Here is a 15479-nt window from a genome sequence, read left to right on the forward strand (position 1 = left end):
TGCCTTTTTTTTAACTGTTTGAATCCATGGGTTTACTTCCACTTTAAATAGCATTGATTGCGGTATAAATGACAATGGTCCCAAAAATGTGTCAAAAATGTCAGATGTGTCCGCCATAATGTCGCAGTCACAATAAAAATCGCTGATTGCCGCCATTACTAGTAAAAAAAAAATATATATATATATTAACAAAAATGCTATAAAATTATCCCCTATTTTGTAAACGCTATAACTTTTGTGCAAACCAATAATCGCTAATTGCGATATTTTTGGTAAAAAAAAAAAAATGTAGAAGAATACGTATCGGCCTAAACTGAGGAGAAAAAATTTTTTTATATATTTTTTGGGGATATTTTAGCACAAAGTAAAAAATAATGCATTTTTTTTCAAAATTTTTGTTTATAGCACAAAAAATAAAAACTGCAGAGGTGATCAAATACCACCAAAAGAAAGCTCTATTTGTGGGAGCCACGTCGCACGACCACGCAATTGTCAGTTAAAGCGACACAGTGCCGAATCGCAAAAATGGGCTTGGTCCTTTGGCTGCAAATTGGTCCGGGGCTTAAGTGGTTAAATACCATCGAAAGACCCATTTGTGTGGGGAAAAAAAATGATTCAGTGTTGCAATTGTCATTCATAAAGTGACAGAGCTGAAAATTGGCCTGGGCAAGAAGGGGGTGAAAATGCCCGGTATTGAAGCGGGTTTAGTACAGCCATGTGAATGAAGCCTTTGGTTTGACCAAGCCGGACTGATGGTTAAAAAAAGTTCTGCTATAAAACGGAACGTTTACAACCGTCACTCATTATAATGCAGTATCTTGATGGCAGGAGATTAGATCTCATTAAAATTGGGGGGGGGAAAAAGGAACCGGCTTTGTTATCAGAGCGTAGATTTACATTTTCTACAACGTTTATAAACCATTCTGTGTGTGTGGTTTTTATTTTTATTTTTATTTTTTTTCCTTTTAACATTCAAGAGGACAATAGTGACGTCAGGTTTGCAGGTCTTTGTGTTTTTAGGATATAATCCCAGCCTGGCGTTCATAAATCAAGATTTACATAGTCCTCTGTTCTATGAATTTGTTTTTACGTTTTGTCTTTGGGCGTGTGGTACGTTGTTAAATGTTTTCTTTTTGTTTTATAGTGTTAGTTCTATTGTTGTGCCTAGTTTACAAAACGGGAGTGTATGGTATCCTCATCCTTATATATTAACTACAAAGAAAATTTTGGGAGAAAAAAAGGGAATTCATACATGGAACATCATAACCATGATTTACCCTGAAATCACCCAGCAAAGTGACGGACTATCTTGATACCAGTTTATAAAAATACAAATGTTTATTATTATATATAAAAAGTTTTTTTATAGAAAAAAGAAAAATTATATAAACATAAAATTTCAATAGGTGCACAATATAGCTATAACATAGACAAAAAAATATTACGACGATATTTAGTGTCCAATTCGGTCTTTAGTTTCTACTAGTTTCGCGACTTTTCTGTCGCTTCTTCAGGAGACCTTGTTTGTCTGAAATCAGAGTTTATCACAGTTTACTTAACAGGAATAACATAGTTCAACATATTTGATGTATTATTTTACAGAAAAAACCTTAGAGCAAAAGGGAAAAGAAAGCAAAGGGTAGAAAACGAAGTGTGCAGCTCACCACCACAAAGATATCGAATCGCAAAGCATTTGGAGTTCGGGTAGTCCCTGCCAACTAGGCTTTAACCACCCTTTGGGGCGGACACGGGAGGTTCAATGTCAGCTACAAAACAATAATCATAAATTCTTAATAATAGGCATGTGTCATTAAAAAACATAACATTTATATCTCGATATGGGTACAAAATCCACATACCAACCAGATCCATTACAATACCTTCCTGGGCATGTTTAACATCCATACTCGGACCCTAGCGTTGGCGATTTGACGTACCTTTTCCTACGCTGTACTATTCAAAAGGATCTGGCTACATTGGTATGTGGATTTTGTACCCATATCGAGATATAAATGTTATGTTTTTTAATGACACATGCCTATTATTAAGAATTTATGATTATTGTTTTGTAGCTGACATTGAACCTCCCGTGTCCGCCCCAAAGGGTGGTTAAAGCCTAGTTGGCAGGCACTACCCGAACTCCAAATGCTTTGCGATTCGATATCTTTGTGGTGGTGAGCTGCACACTTCGTTTTCTACCCTTTGCTTTCTTTTCCCTTTTGCTCTAAGGTTTTTTCTGTAAAATAATACATCAAATATGTTGAACTATGTTATTCCTGTTAAGTAAACTGTGATAAACTCTGATTTCAGACAAACAAGGTCTCCTGAAGAAGCGACAGAAAAGTCGCGAAACTAGTAGAAACTAAAGACCGAATTGGACACTAAATATCGTCATATTTTTTTGTCTATGCTATAGCTATATTGTGCACCTATTGAAATTTTATGTTTATATAATTTTTCTTTTTTCTATAAAAAAACTTTTTATATATAATAATAAACATTTGTATTTTTATAAACTGGTATCAAGATAGTCCGTCACTTTGCTGGGTGATTTCAGGGTAAATCATGGTTATGATGTTCCATGTATGAATTCCCTTTTTTTCTCCCAAAATTTTCTTTGTTGTTTTATAGTGTTGTTTTTATAATGTACAAACCTATAAAACACCGATATTATTATTATTATTATTATTATTATTATTATTATTATTATTTTTTTTTTTTTTTTTCCCCAGCTAACCAAATGTACTCCTAGAATAAATTATGGTATTGTTTTTTTTTTTCCCCCCCCCCCCCTTTTCCTTTTAACTTTCAAAAGTACAATGAAGACGTCAGTTTTGCAGGATGTTTATCTGCACCTATTTGAAATCGAAATGAAAGGAACAGATTTGTGTGTAGATTTAAAAACATAAATACCTATTTTATTTTTATTCCCTTTTATTAAAAAAAAAAAAAAAAAAATCACATTTCCACTGTTCTCTCCTCTGTTCTACTGTTTCTCCTCCCCCCAGCCTAAGTGCTGGGGGGGGGGGGAACAGCAGCACACCAATCTTCTCAGGGAGTGGCTGTGCAGAGGAGGGGATTGTCAGGACATGTCTGATCATTGGAGGGGAGCAGGCTGAATTCCCAGCATAGCTAGAGGACTGACCACAGTGTGTTCTCCTGCTTGGTGTGGTCAGTGTTTTAATAGGAAATCCGAAGGACCATCAGGAACACTATGGATTTCAAACAAAGGAAGTAATACAAAGAGAACAGAAGGGTTTTTGTTTGTTTGTTTGTTTTTTTTTTTTTTTTTCCTTTTAACTTTCAAGAGGACAATAGTGACGTCAGGTTTGCAGGACTTTGTGTTTTATTATATAATCCCAGCCTGGCGTTCATAAATCCAGATTTACATAGTCCTCTGTTCTACAAATTTGTTTTTACGCTTTTTGTCTCTGGGTGTGGTACGTTGTTAAATGTTTTCTTTTTTGTTGTTTTATAGTGTTTTTATAATGTACAAACCTATAAAATACTCCTAGAATAGATGATGGTATTGTTTCAAAGTGTATTTAAAAGTCAAATAGGCGCAGATAAAGACCTTGTATAGATGTATCCTTCATTTGTCATGGAAATTTGATTAATTTTAGTCTTTGGAATAGACTGGTGAGAGTCCCTATCAGGTTTTCAATGCATCTGTGTCCCTTGCCTGGCAGATTCAGCCTTTTGGGGGTTGATTTACTAGAACTGGCGAGTGTAAATTCTGGTGCAGCTCTGCATAGAAACTAATCAGCTTCCAGGTTTTAATGTCGGTGCTTAACCACTTTTAGTGGTTGTGAACCCTTACAACCAACTTTGACCTACAGGTAAGCCTAGATTAAGGCTTACCTGTAGGTCCAAGAAATATCTCCTAAACCTACACGGTTTAGGAGATATTTGCCGAAAGACAGTAGGGCTGCAACTAACGATTATTTTAATAATCGATTAGTTGTCCGATTTATTGTTTCGATTAATCGGTTAATAACCTTAAAAAAAAATTGTGGTGTATAAATTTAGTTAATATGTAAAGTTTAGAAAAAAAAAAGTAAATTTATTCTTAAATAGCTCTATACAGTGGTAAATATAAATAACCAACTATATGGTTAGGGAGCAAAATATTTAATCCACTCTGAGAATAACAGACAGAAGAGATATACTGTATATACTATTAGAGGAGATATACTGTATATACTATTAGAGGAGATATACCGTATATACTATTAGAGGAGATGTACCGTATATACTATTAGAGGAGATGTACCGTATATACTATTAGAGGAGATGTACCGTATATACTATTAGAGGAGATGTACCGTATATACTATTAGAGGAGATGTACCGTATATACTATTAGAGGAGATGTACCGTATATACTATTAGAGGAGATGTACCGTATATACTATTAGAGGAGATATACCGTATATACTATTAGAGGAGATATACCGTATATACTATTAGAGGAGATATACCGTATATACTATTAGAGGAGATATACCGTATATACTATTAGAGGAGATATACCGTATATACTATTAGAGGAGATATACCGTATATACTATTAAAGGGTGAATCCAGTTAAATATCATTAGACCCACATCAAAATGTTTTATTTAAAAAAACAAAACAAACGCCTTCCTTCAGAAAAATGTAATTTTCTAATCGTTAGCGGGGTCAAACCGACATTCATTTTCAACCACAGTGAAAATTTGGAAATAGAAAACTTCTTGGTCAAAGGAATTTTCAGACAGTGTATGTGGTTTTCTTTCAGAAATTACATTCATTTTAAAAACAATGTTAAAAACAAGTGAAAATTTCAAACAAACAACATTCTTTCATTCAGCGAATGTACAAAGTGGGCAGCATAAGGCCCAGTACACACCTATGCAATTTGCTTTTGATCTGTTTCTGCCGTGCTTTTTGCTGTGAGTTTTGGATTTTGCTGCGATCTGCGTTTTTTGCATTTTTTTTGGCCAATATGTTGGGCAGATTAAAAAACACAAATTGCTGCAAAAAAGCGCTTTACATGCTTTTCTGCAGCTTTTCCATTGAACTATATTGAACCAAAAAAAACCGCTGTTTTGCGTATATATTAAAAAAACAAAAACTCCCTGGCCCTTTACAAATACACAGCGGCTGAAAAAAGCATGGATGAGAACGTGTCCCATAGGAAACCATGTAACTGAACTGTAGTGCGTTTCTGCAAAAAACACATAGGTGTGAACCAGATCTAAGACGTTTAGTAACATAATGGGGTTAAAAAAAAAACTAAAATTAGCCCTTTTATAGTAATCAGATAATCATTATTGTAAAGGGTTCATTTTTTACTGTAGAACTGTGAAAGTAATATTTACAGTAGCGATTTGCTTTTTTTTTTTTTTTTACACTATAAAGGGCTCATTTTAGGTTTTTTAACCCCATTATGTTACTAGCCGATTAATCGATTATGAAAATAGTAATCGATTAATTTCATAATCGATTAGTTGACGATTAATCGATTAGTTTTTTCAGCCCTAAGACAGGCACCGCTGTCTACGGCGCATGCTCCGTAGACAGTGGCGCGCAGGCACACTGAGCACGCCGCGGTCAACGGTGATATGCCGCGAGTGGCGGCTCCCGTGTGCATGCGCGCTAGTGACGTCATCGCGGCTTCGCCGAATGACAGCGGCAGAGCGGCGAGACCCACTGGGAAGATGGATGCGCCGGACTACAGGGGACAGCGGTGACTTCACTGGCTCCTGTGTCAGGTAAGTGACACATAATGGACTACTATGCGATGCATAGTAGTCCATTATGCTTTGCCTTTGCAGGGAATGAAAGAGGAAGTAACACCCATCAGGGTTTACTTCCTCTTTAAGCCCCGGACCAATTTGCAGGCAAAGGACCAAGCCCCTTTTTGTGATTCGGCACTGCGTCGCTTTAACTGACAATTGCGCGGTCGTGCGACATGGCTCCCAAACAAAATTGGCGTCCTTTTTTTAAAAAATTTTCCCCCACAAATAGAGCTTTCTTTTGGTGATATTTGATCACCTCTGCAGTTTTTATTTTTTGCGCTATAAACAAAAATAGAGCGACAATTTTGAAAAAAATTTAATATTTTTTACTTTTTGCTATAATGAATATCCCCCAAAAATATATAAAAAAAAAATTTTTTCTCCTCAGTTTAGGCCGATACGCATTCTTCTACATATTTTTGGTTCAAAAAAATCGCGATTTGATTGGTTTGCGCAAAAGTTATAGCGTTTACAAAATACGGGATAGTTTTATGGCATTTTTAGTAATTTTTTTAAAAAAAAATATATTTTTACTAGTAATGGCATCAGTGATTTTTTTTTTTTTTTTTTTTTTTTTTTTTTTATTGTGGCTGCGACATTAGGGCGGACACATCGGACATTTTTGGGACCATTGTCATTTATACAGCAATCAGTGCTATTTAACCGGTTCCCTTACCAGCACACACAGATGTACGTCGGCAGAATGGCACGGGCAGGCATATTGGCATACAGGTACATCCAATCTTCAATGCCGCCCTGCCATCGCGAGCACGCCGCCAGCCGGGACCCCCACGATCGTCTCACGGGGCGGCTGAATGGAGAAATGCCGTTGTAAACAGCATTTCTCCATTCTGCCTAGCAACTAGTGAAGCTGATCTCTGCTCCATATGATTGGAGCAGAGATCAGTGTTCACTAAATGAAAGCCCAGCCCCCCACAGTTAGTAACACACCCCTAGGAACACTTAACCCCTACACTGCCACCCACTGGTTAACCCCTTCACTGCCAGTGTCATTTACACAGGAATCAGTGCATTTATATAGAAGTGATTGCTGTATAAATGACAATGGTCCCAAAAATGTCCGATGTGTCGGCCATAATGTCGCAGTCGCAATAAAAATCGCTGATCGCCGCCATTACTAGTAAAAAAAAAAAATTAATAAAAATGCCATAAAACTATCCCCTATTTTGTTAACGCTATAACTTTTGCACAAACCAATCAATCAATTATTGCGATTTTTTTTTTTTTTTTTTTTTTTTTTTACCAAAAATATGTAGAATACGTATTGGCCTAAACTGAGGGAAAAATTTTTTTTTTAGATATTTTTGGGGGATATTTATTATAACAAAAAGTAAAAAATAATGCGTTTTTTTTTTTCCAAAATTGTCGCTCTATTTTTGTTTATAGCGCAAAAAATAAAAGCTGCAGAGGTGATCAAATACCACCAAAAGAAAGCTCTATTTGTGGAAAAAAAAGACGTAAATTTTGTTTGGGAGCCACGTCGCACGACCGCGCAATTGTCAGTTAAAGCGACGCAGTGCCGAATCGCAAAAAGTGGTCTGGTCTTTGACCAGCAAAATGGTCCGGTCTGTAAGTGGTTAAATGCACTGATTCCTGTGTAAATGATGACACTGGCAGTGAAGGAGTTAACCACTAGGGGGTGAGGAGGGGTTATGTTTTTTTTGGGGGGGGGGGGGGGGCGTGGCCTGGCATGTGACATCACTGATCGTCTTTCCCTATAATAGGGAACAGATGATCAGTGACAGCCACACTAGGAAGCACGGGGAGAGGTTTGTTTACACAGATCTCTCCTCCATCTAAAGCTCTGTGACCCAGTCGTGGGACACCAGTGGCGATCGGGTCTGCTGGTCCCACGGTCACGGAGCTCAGGACCGGGTCGGGAGTGCACCGGGGGCGGCGCGCTCCCGACCCACGTCTGGGCACTTAAAGCGCAATGTACAGGTACATGATTGTGCCCAGCCGTGCCATTCTGCCGATGTATATGTGCAGGAGGCGGTCCTTAAGCATCTAAAGTAAATGATCACCTGGTAAAACAACCCATTCAGTTTGAAATAGAAATGAAAGGAAAAACATTTGTGTATAGATTAAAAAATACCTTTAAAAAAAAAAAAAAACAATATTTTTTTTTATAGGCAATCACATTTCCTCTGTTCTCTCCTCTGTTCTACTGTTTCTCCCCCCCCCCCCCCCCCCCCCCCCCCCGGCATAAGAGCTGGGGGGGGGGGGTGGAGAAACGGCAGCACACTGATCTTCTCAGTGAGTGGCTGTGCAGAGGAGTGGCACGACAGGTCAAGTCTGCTCATTGGAGTAGAGCAGGCTGAGTTCCCAGCATAGCTAGAGAACTGACCACAGTGTGTTCTCCTGCTTACTGTGGTCAGTTTTTAATAGGAAAGCCGAGGAGCTGTCAGGAACACTAGGGATTTCAAACAAAGGAAGTAATACGAAGAGAACAAGAGACTTTCTAATACAAGAATATGGTACAGCAGGCACATATCAGGAATATGAAATGTTGGGGTAACAAACACTTTAACCGCTTCAGCCCCGGAAAATTTTACCCCCTTCCTGACCAGAGCACTTTTTGCGATTCGGCACTGCGTCGCTATAACTGGCAATTGCACGGTCGTGCGACGCTGTACCCAAACAAAATTGATGTCCCCCCCCCCCCCCACCCCACAAATAGAGCTTTCTTTTGGTGGTATTTGATGACCTCTGCAGTTTAAATTTTTTGCGCTATAAACAAAAAAAAGCAAAAATTTTTGGAAAAAAAAAAATTTTGTGCTTTTTACTATAATAAATATCCACTTTTTTTTTTTCGAAAGAAAATTTCTTCTCAGTTTAGGCCAATAGGTATTCATATTTTTGGTAACAAAAATGGCAATAAGCATATATTGATTGGTTTGCGCAAAAGTTATAGCGTCGACAAACTATGGGAAAGATTTATAGTATTTTTATTATTATTTTTTATTTTTACTAGTAATGGCGGCGATCTGTGTTTTTTATTTTTTTTTATCATGACTACGACATTATGGCGGACATATCAGACAATTTTGACATATTTTTGGGACCATTGGCATTAATACAGCGATCAGTGCTATTAAAAATGTATTGATTACTGTAAAAATGTCACTGGCGGTGAAGGGGTTAACCCTAGGGGGCGGTCAAGGGGTTAATTGTGTTCCCTAGTATGTGTTCTATCCGAAGGGGGGAGGGTAACAGGCAATCTGTCACTTCTCCCCTCAGAGAACCGGGATCTCTGTGTTTACACACAGATTCCCGGTTCTCGCCGTGTTATGAGCGATCGCCGGGCCTCAATGACCGATGGGCACTTGCATCGGCGGCGAACTGTGGCCATGTTATGAACCATGTTATGAACGATCGCGGTTTCTCGATGACCGCCGGGCACTCACATCGGCTCCAGGGGCGAGCTGCGGGCGCGTGCCCCTAGTGGCTGCCTTAAGAAGCGACGTAACATGACGGCGATTTGCCTGCCTCTGTCAGTTGTACTGCGGCTGCATGTTTGCATGCATTAGCTGTGCCGAGAGCGAATACCCTGCGCGGTCCCACCTCTGTTACCGGCGTGTAACGGAAAACCGGTTAACGCTGCTTGCAAACGGGAGCTTTTCCGATCATGTGACCACCGTGACAGCCAATTACGCTGGTCACATGAGCTTAAACCCTGCCACCCGGCACTCTAAACCCCCTAAGGGGCCAGCAGGCACCAGTTCCAGGGTGTTAAAGCGGATGTAACCCTCTCCCTGTGAAGTGAACAGCTTCAGATCATACACAGGGATTAAACAAATGTCCCTACATACGCTTTACATCTGCTGCCTTCAGCTTTCTACGCTCTCTTTAGAAAGTGCACATTGTGTTAGAAATTTTTCTTCATGTTTCAGCAGTGGGAGGGGAGTCGGGGCATACACTGTGGGAGAGCTGATTGGAGGAAAGGCACTCACTCCCCTCTCCACATTCCTCCGCAGAGGAATGAACATGCTTGCAAAGCTGTGCTGTGAATAGACAAGCTCTCTGCTAATCTATCTATCGGGCAGCACAGTGGTGTAGTGGTTAGCACTCTCACCTAGCAGTAAGAAGGGTCGCTGGTTCAAATCCCAACCACGACACTACCTGCCTGGAGTTTGCACGTTCTCCCTGTGCCTGCGTGGGTTTCCTCCGGGTACTCCGGTTTCCTCCCACACTCCAAAGACATGCAGGTAGGTTAATTGGCTTCTGTCCAAAATTGGCCCTAGTATAAGAATGGGGACCTTGGATTGTGGGCTTCTTGAGGGTAGGGACCAATGTGAGTGTGCAATGTACAGGGATAGGGACAATTGTAGACACTCACTCAGGTTGAACTGGATGGACTGGTGTCTTTATTCAACCTTGCTAACTATGTAACTATCTTGAAGTTCCGTCCCCGACACAAATTTATAGCTGCTTTTCTATCCTGTGTCAGAAGTGATAACGCTGATGACAGAGGAACGGAGCAGCAGAAAGACATGGGACTTAGAGCTTTGAAGAGGGATAAGTAAACACTTATAGGCACAGATATATGTGCCCAGGTCAGATTTCATGAATGAGGTTTACATAAACTTTAAAGAGGAAGTAAACCCTGATGGGTTTACTTCCTCTTTTTTTCCCTGCAAAGGTAAAGCATAATGGACTACTATGCATCGCATAGTAGCTCATTATGTGTCACTTACCTGACACAGGAGCCAGCGAAGTCGCCGCTGATCCCTGTAGTCCGCCGCGTCCATCTTGCTGGTGGCGTCTCGCAGCTCCGACCAATGACAGCGGCGAAGCCGCGATGACGTCACTCCCGCGCATGCGCACGGGAGTCGCGCCTCGCAGCTCCGCCGCTGTCATACGGCGAGGCCGCGATGACGTCACTCCCGCGCATGCGCACGGGAGTCGACAAATTTGGCAAATCCATTCTTGGACTTGCCGCATTTAGTGCGCATGCGCGCCGCTGTCTACGGCGCATGCGCCGTAGACAGCGGTGCCCATTTTCGGGCAAATATCTCCTAAACCATATAGGTTTAGGAGATATTACTTGGACCTACAGGTAAGCCTTAATCTAGGCTTACCTGTAGGTCAAAGTTGTTTGGAAGGGTTTACTTCCATTTTAATGACCATGGTTTTGGAATAGGATGTCCAACTAGCTCATATAGGTGTGATGACCAGTTGTCTAGCTTTGTCATATAGTGTGTGTGTGTGTGTGTCTCTCTCTATATGAAGGATGACTATAATTGGTGGCTTCTCTCTTGTGTCTCCAGTCCGGGATTGTACACCTCCTCTGGGAAGAGAGCTCTCCGGTGGTGTACACGTGCAGCCTGGATGGGGCCGTCAGACTCTGGGATTCCCGCTCAGGGAAAATGATCAGCGAATACTGCGGACACACGGAGGAAATTCTCGACTTCGCTCTTAATAAGTGAGTACTTCTTCCACAATTTGGTAAAAGGGGGGATATTGGATTTCACCACGTGGGACGGGTGTGTTGTTGCCACATCCCTGTTTTATATAACAAGAAAAGAAAATCCCCCCTTCGTTGGGACTTTGTAGGCAACAACCACACATGGGTAGGTTAGAGAAATATATTTATTGTATATACATAAAATCGTTTGATCTTAAAGTGATCGTTGGTTTAAAAAGACATATCAAAAATATATACAAAATCAAAAAAAAAAAGTAAAAAAAAAAAAAAAACACAGGCTACATGATTTGCATGACATAAACGATTGATTTTACTCTCAAGTACAGAGTGGTCTCCGGTAACTGACGCGTTTCTGGTTCAAGCACCTTTGTCAGGGGTATTTGATAAGAGTGTATGCAGCCATTGTTTTGTCTTGCATGCAAAATGTGCCATCATGCAACCTGAAAAAATGAATGAAGCAGGGGTTATGGTTGGGGGGGGGGGGGGGGGGGAGAGTAGGGGGTGTCGATAGGTGCCCACCAAGAGCGCCAGTATGGCCTGGTAATGTCAGAGGGAAAAGATCACCTATTTGATATAAAAAAAAAATTCAAGTTGCATGATGGAACATTTTGCATGCAAGACAAAACTATGACTATGTCTACAAACTATGGGATATTTGTTTATTTTACTGGTAATGGCAGGGATCAGCAATTTTTAGTGGGATTGCGGCAGACAAATCAGACACCTAACCGACACTTTTTTGACATCATGATCAGTGCTAAAAAAAATAAGTACTCTTACTGTACTAATGACATTGGCAAGGAAGGGGTTCATCAAGGGCGATCAAAGGGTTAAATGTGTCCCCTATGAGTGCTTACTAACCGTGTGGGGGGAGGTGCTTCGCAGAAACACAAGATCTCCATTTCCCCCTCTGGCAGAACGGCAACCTGCCTTGTTTACATAGGCAGACCACCGTCCTGCCTCTGCTGTGAATGATCGCGGGTGGCTGGCAGACATCGCGTCTGCTGGACTCGCTGATTGGCTCTCACTGTGTCCAATCCCAGCAGGAGCAGGGTGATCCAGTGGCGTGCGCCCTGGAGCTGAAGGAAAAAAAAAAAAACATGTACAGGTATGTGATTTTGCATTTAAGGGCCACCCTGTCGTAGTATATGTACGTGGGGGTGGTCCTTAAGCAGTTAAAGCTTACTTGTTTTTTTTGCTACATATGTGTTAGGAGATCACAATGAGGTTAAAGGTTTGGTTTTTTTTATATAAAATTTCTTTAAAAAAAAAAAAAAAAAAAACCCACATACTTGCCTCCTCTGTGCAGTTGTATTTGCACGGAGTCGCCTGATCCTCCTCTTCTGGGATCCCTCAGCGACGCCCCTAGCTTGTCCTCTTCTCGACTGCCATGTGGCATACCATTCTCCCTCGGGGCACTCATGCGGGTGCACTCCCGAGTCCTGCTGCTGTGTCTATTTATTTACACAGACAACAGCACTCGGCTCCTGTGTCATTGGATTTGATTGATGGCAGCGGGAGCCAATGGCTGCGCTGCTATCAATCTCTCCAATCGGTATCTGAGACACCGGCTGCAACACAGAAGGTTTTTCACCTTTTTTAAAGCGGAGGTTCACACAAAAATTGAACCTCCGCTGGTCTAAGACAGGTATTTGCACCCCCTTTACACATGGGTCCCAGAGACAGCGTGGACCATTCTGATTGCGCTGCGCGACTCGCGCATGTGCAGTAGAGAACCGGGAAGTGAAGCTGCAACGCTTCACTTCCTGATTCCCTCACCGAGAATGGCGCCGGTAGCAGCCGAGAGCTGAGCGATCGATCGGCCTCGGCTGCCAACACCGCTGGACTCCAGGAAAGGTAAGTGTCCATTTATTAAAAGCCAGTGGCTGGAATTGAGGAGAGCAGTATTTGTAGCTGCTGCCTTTTAACCACTTCCCACCCGGCCAATGCACATATACGGCCGGGTGGGAGCCGTCTACTTCTGATAGGATGTTCAGGAACGTCCATCAGAAGGAGCGAGATCGCGCGCGTGTCCGCGCAGCGGCGCGATCCCAATGCGCCTGTGTCACCCAGACATGGCGCATCTCAGATCGGCAGGAGGGCTCTGTGATTGGCCCTCCTGATCACATGACGGCCGTGTCCAATCACGGCCGTCATGTGATGCAAACAAACAGCCGGTTGCTAGGCAATCGGCTCTCCTCTCCTCACACGGAAGTCATCGCTGAGAAGAGGAGAGCAGATCGCTGCAGCCGGCTGGTGATCAGTGAGTATGGGCTGCTTTTTACAGCTTTTTACTCACTGATCACCAGTCTAGTGTAAACACAAATCACCACACAGTATAAACACAGTCCCCACACATGTCCCCAAAACACACATGTCCCCAAATAATAAATACACATGTCCCTAATAATAAAAACATGTCCCCCACATATGTCCCACTAAAATCACATGTCCCAATGATCACCTGCACACATATGTACATGATCATTTGCGTACATATGTCCGTGATCACACAAACCAATTATTATACACTTAACGGAATTTTTTTTTACCAAAAACATGTAGCAGAATACATTTTGGCTTAAATTTATGACAAAATTTGATTTTATTGGATTTCTTTTAAAATAGAAAAAAGAAAATATTGGTTTTTTTTTTCTCCAAATTTCCGCTTTTTTTGCGCTTATCGCAAAAAATAAAAAATGGAGTCGTGAATAAATACCACCAAAATAAAGCTCTATTTGTGCCAACAAAATGATAAAAAATTTCATTTGGGTACAGTGTAGCATGACCGCGCAATTGTCACTGAAAGCGCTAGAGCGATGAAAGCTGAAAATTGGGCTGGGAAGGAAGGGGGCGAAAGTGCCCTGTATTGAAGTGGTTAATATATAATTTTTTTTTATTATTTTTTTTTTTTTGTTAGGTAGACTCCCTCTTTAATGCATAGAATGTATTTACAACCCTTTAAGCGCAATTTAAGTTCCTAAATATTCCCTATAACGTTTCTTCACCTTTTTTATGTTCAGATTTACTTAACAAAGTTGTTGTCTTTCTTGTTTCAGGGATGCCTCCATTGTGGTGACCGCATCTGGAGATCACAAAGCAAAAGTGTTCTGCGTGCAGAGGCCCGACCGCTAACCATGGGGGGTGGGGGGGAGGTGGCGGCATCGGCACCCGTCCACTGTACAGGGCAATCGTTGCGCCTCTCTCTCTCTTTTTCTCTCTTTCTCTGAAAGGCTTGGAGCTGTTAGCTGTCTTCTTTACTTATATGTGTGGATGCAATTTAATCTATACGGACTGGCGTATGTGGATGCGCATGTACATGTTCACACTAACTTGGGGAGGAGAAAAGAGGGTTGATGCTTATTGGCTCCTTTAAAAGCCACAAGACCCAAATGACATAATTTTCCATAGACTGGCCTGTGTATGAGAGGCGCTACCGACAATTCATGGAGAAATACTTCCACATATTTTCAAGAACAGAGGATGCCTAGAGCCAAGGTGGTGTAGTGGGGAGGAGCTATACTTTAAACAAACGGCTGACTTCCTGTTCTGTAGGGACAACCGACTGTTGGTTTTTTGCAGGAGCTAACGCATTAGGTTATATAATGCAAAGATCTCAATTTCTATACTGGAATGGGCATTTTTTTTTATTTTTATTTTTTTTTACATGCGTAACCGAGAGTGTTACAAGTCACTATTTCACATAATGCACATAACCTTTGTTTTTTTTGTTTTTGTTTTTTTTCTTTTTTTTTACGGGGGTCACATTGGCAATTTAAAGACCATATTTTAAAGGTGCCCTGATCAGATGGGTTTGGTCAAAGTGTACCTGTCATTTCATTAAACAAACCAGCTTTTAGTGATACATTTCGGCTCAGAGAAAAACGTAAATGGCCGCTCTCCACTGTGATAGATAAATACACTTTTTTTTTGCTTTTTTGTTGGATTTATAATCTGGAACCCGATTCCCAGTGCCTCTGTCGCTCTAATAAATGTCTAGGTGTGCCAGGACATTCTTGGAGACCCTGTCTGGTCTCTACAGCTTTAGGAGCTTTACTCACTAGCTACAGAGGACAGCATGTACTCACCATTGCAGCGGCCATTTTCTCCGAACTTTCCTCTTTTTTTTTTTTTTTTTTTTTTTTTTTTTTTTTCAGTGCTGCGGCCTCAGAAAATGTCTTCAGCATGTGAACAATTTCGGGTTGATTTTACTAAAGGCGAATAGACTCTTCAGTTTGCAAAGTGCA

General features: G+C 41.1%; 1 protein-coding gene across 1 annotated transcript in view; it reads left to right on the forward strand.

Moving 5' to 3' along the window:
- AAMP (angio associated migratory cell protein) overlaps positions 1–15164 on the forward strand; it is a 57113-nt gene extending 41949 nt beyond the window's left edge. The window contains exons 11-12 of the mRNA XM_077449636.1: positions 11075–11229; positions 14292–15164. Coding sequence (XP_077305762.1) covers positions 11075–11229; positions 14292–14367 — 231 coding nt within the window. The 3' untranslated portion in view covers positions 14368–15164. The remainder of the gene's footprint in view (positions 1–11074; positions 11230–14291) is intronic.
- The last annotated feature ends 315 nt before the right edge of the window (positions 15165–15479 follow it).

This window comes from Lithobates pipiens, unplaced genomic scaffold, assembly GCF_037356315.1.
Source record: "Lithobates pipiens isolate NorthernLeopardFrog02 unplaced genomic scaffold, aLitPip1_a1.2 Scaffold_22, whole genome shotgun sequence".
In the NCBI taxonomy this organism is placed as follows: Eukaryota; Metazoa; Chordata; class Amphibia; order Anura; family Ranidae; genus Lithobates; species Lithobates pipiens.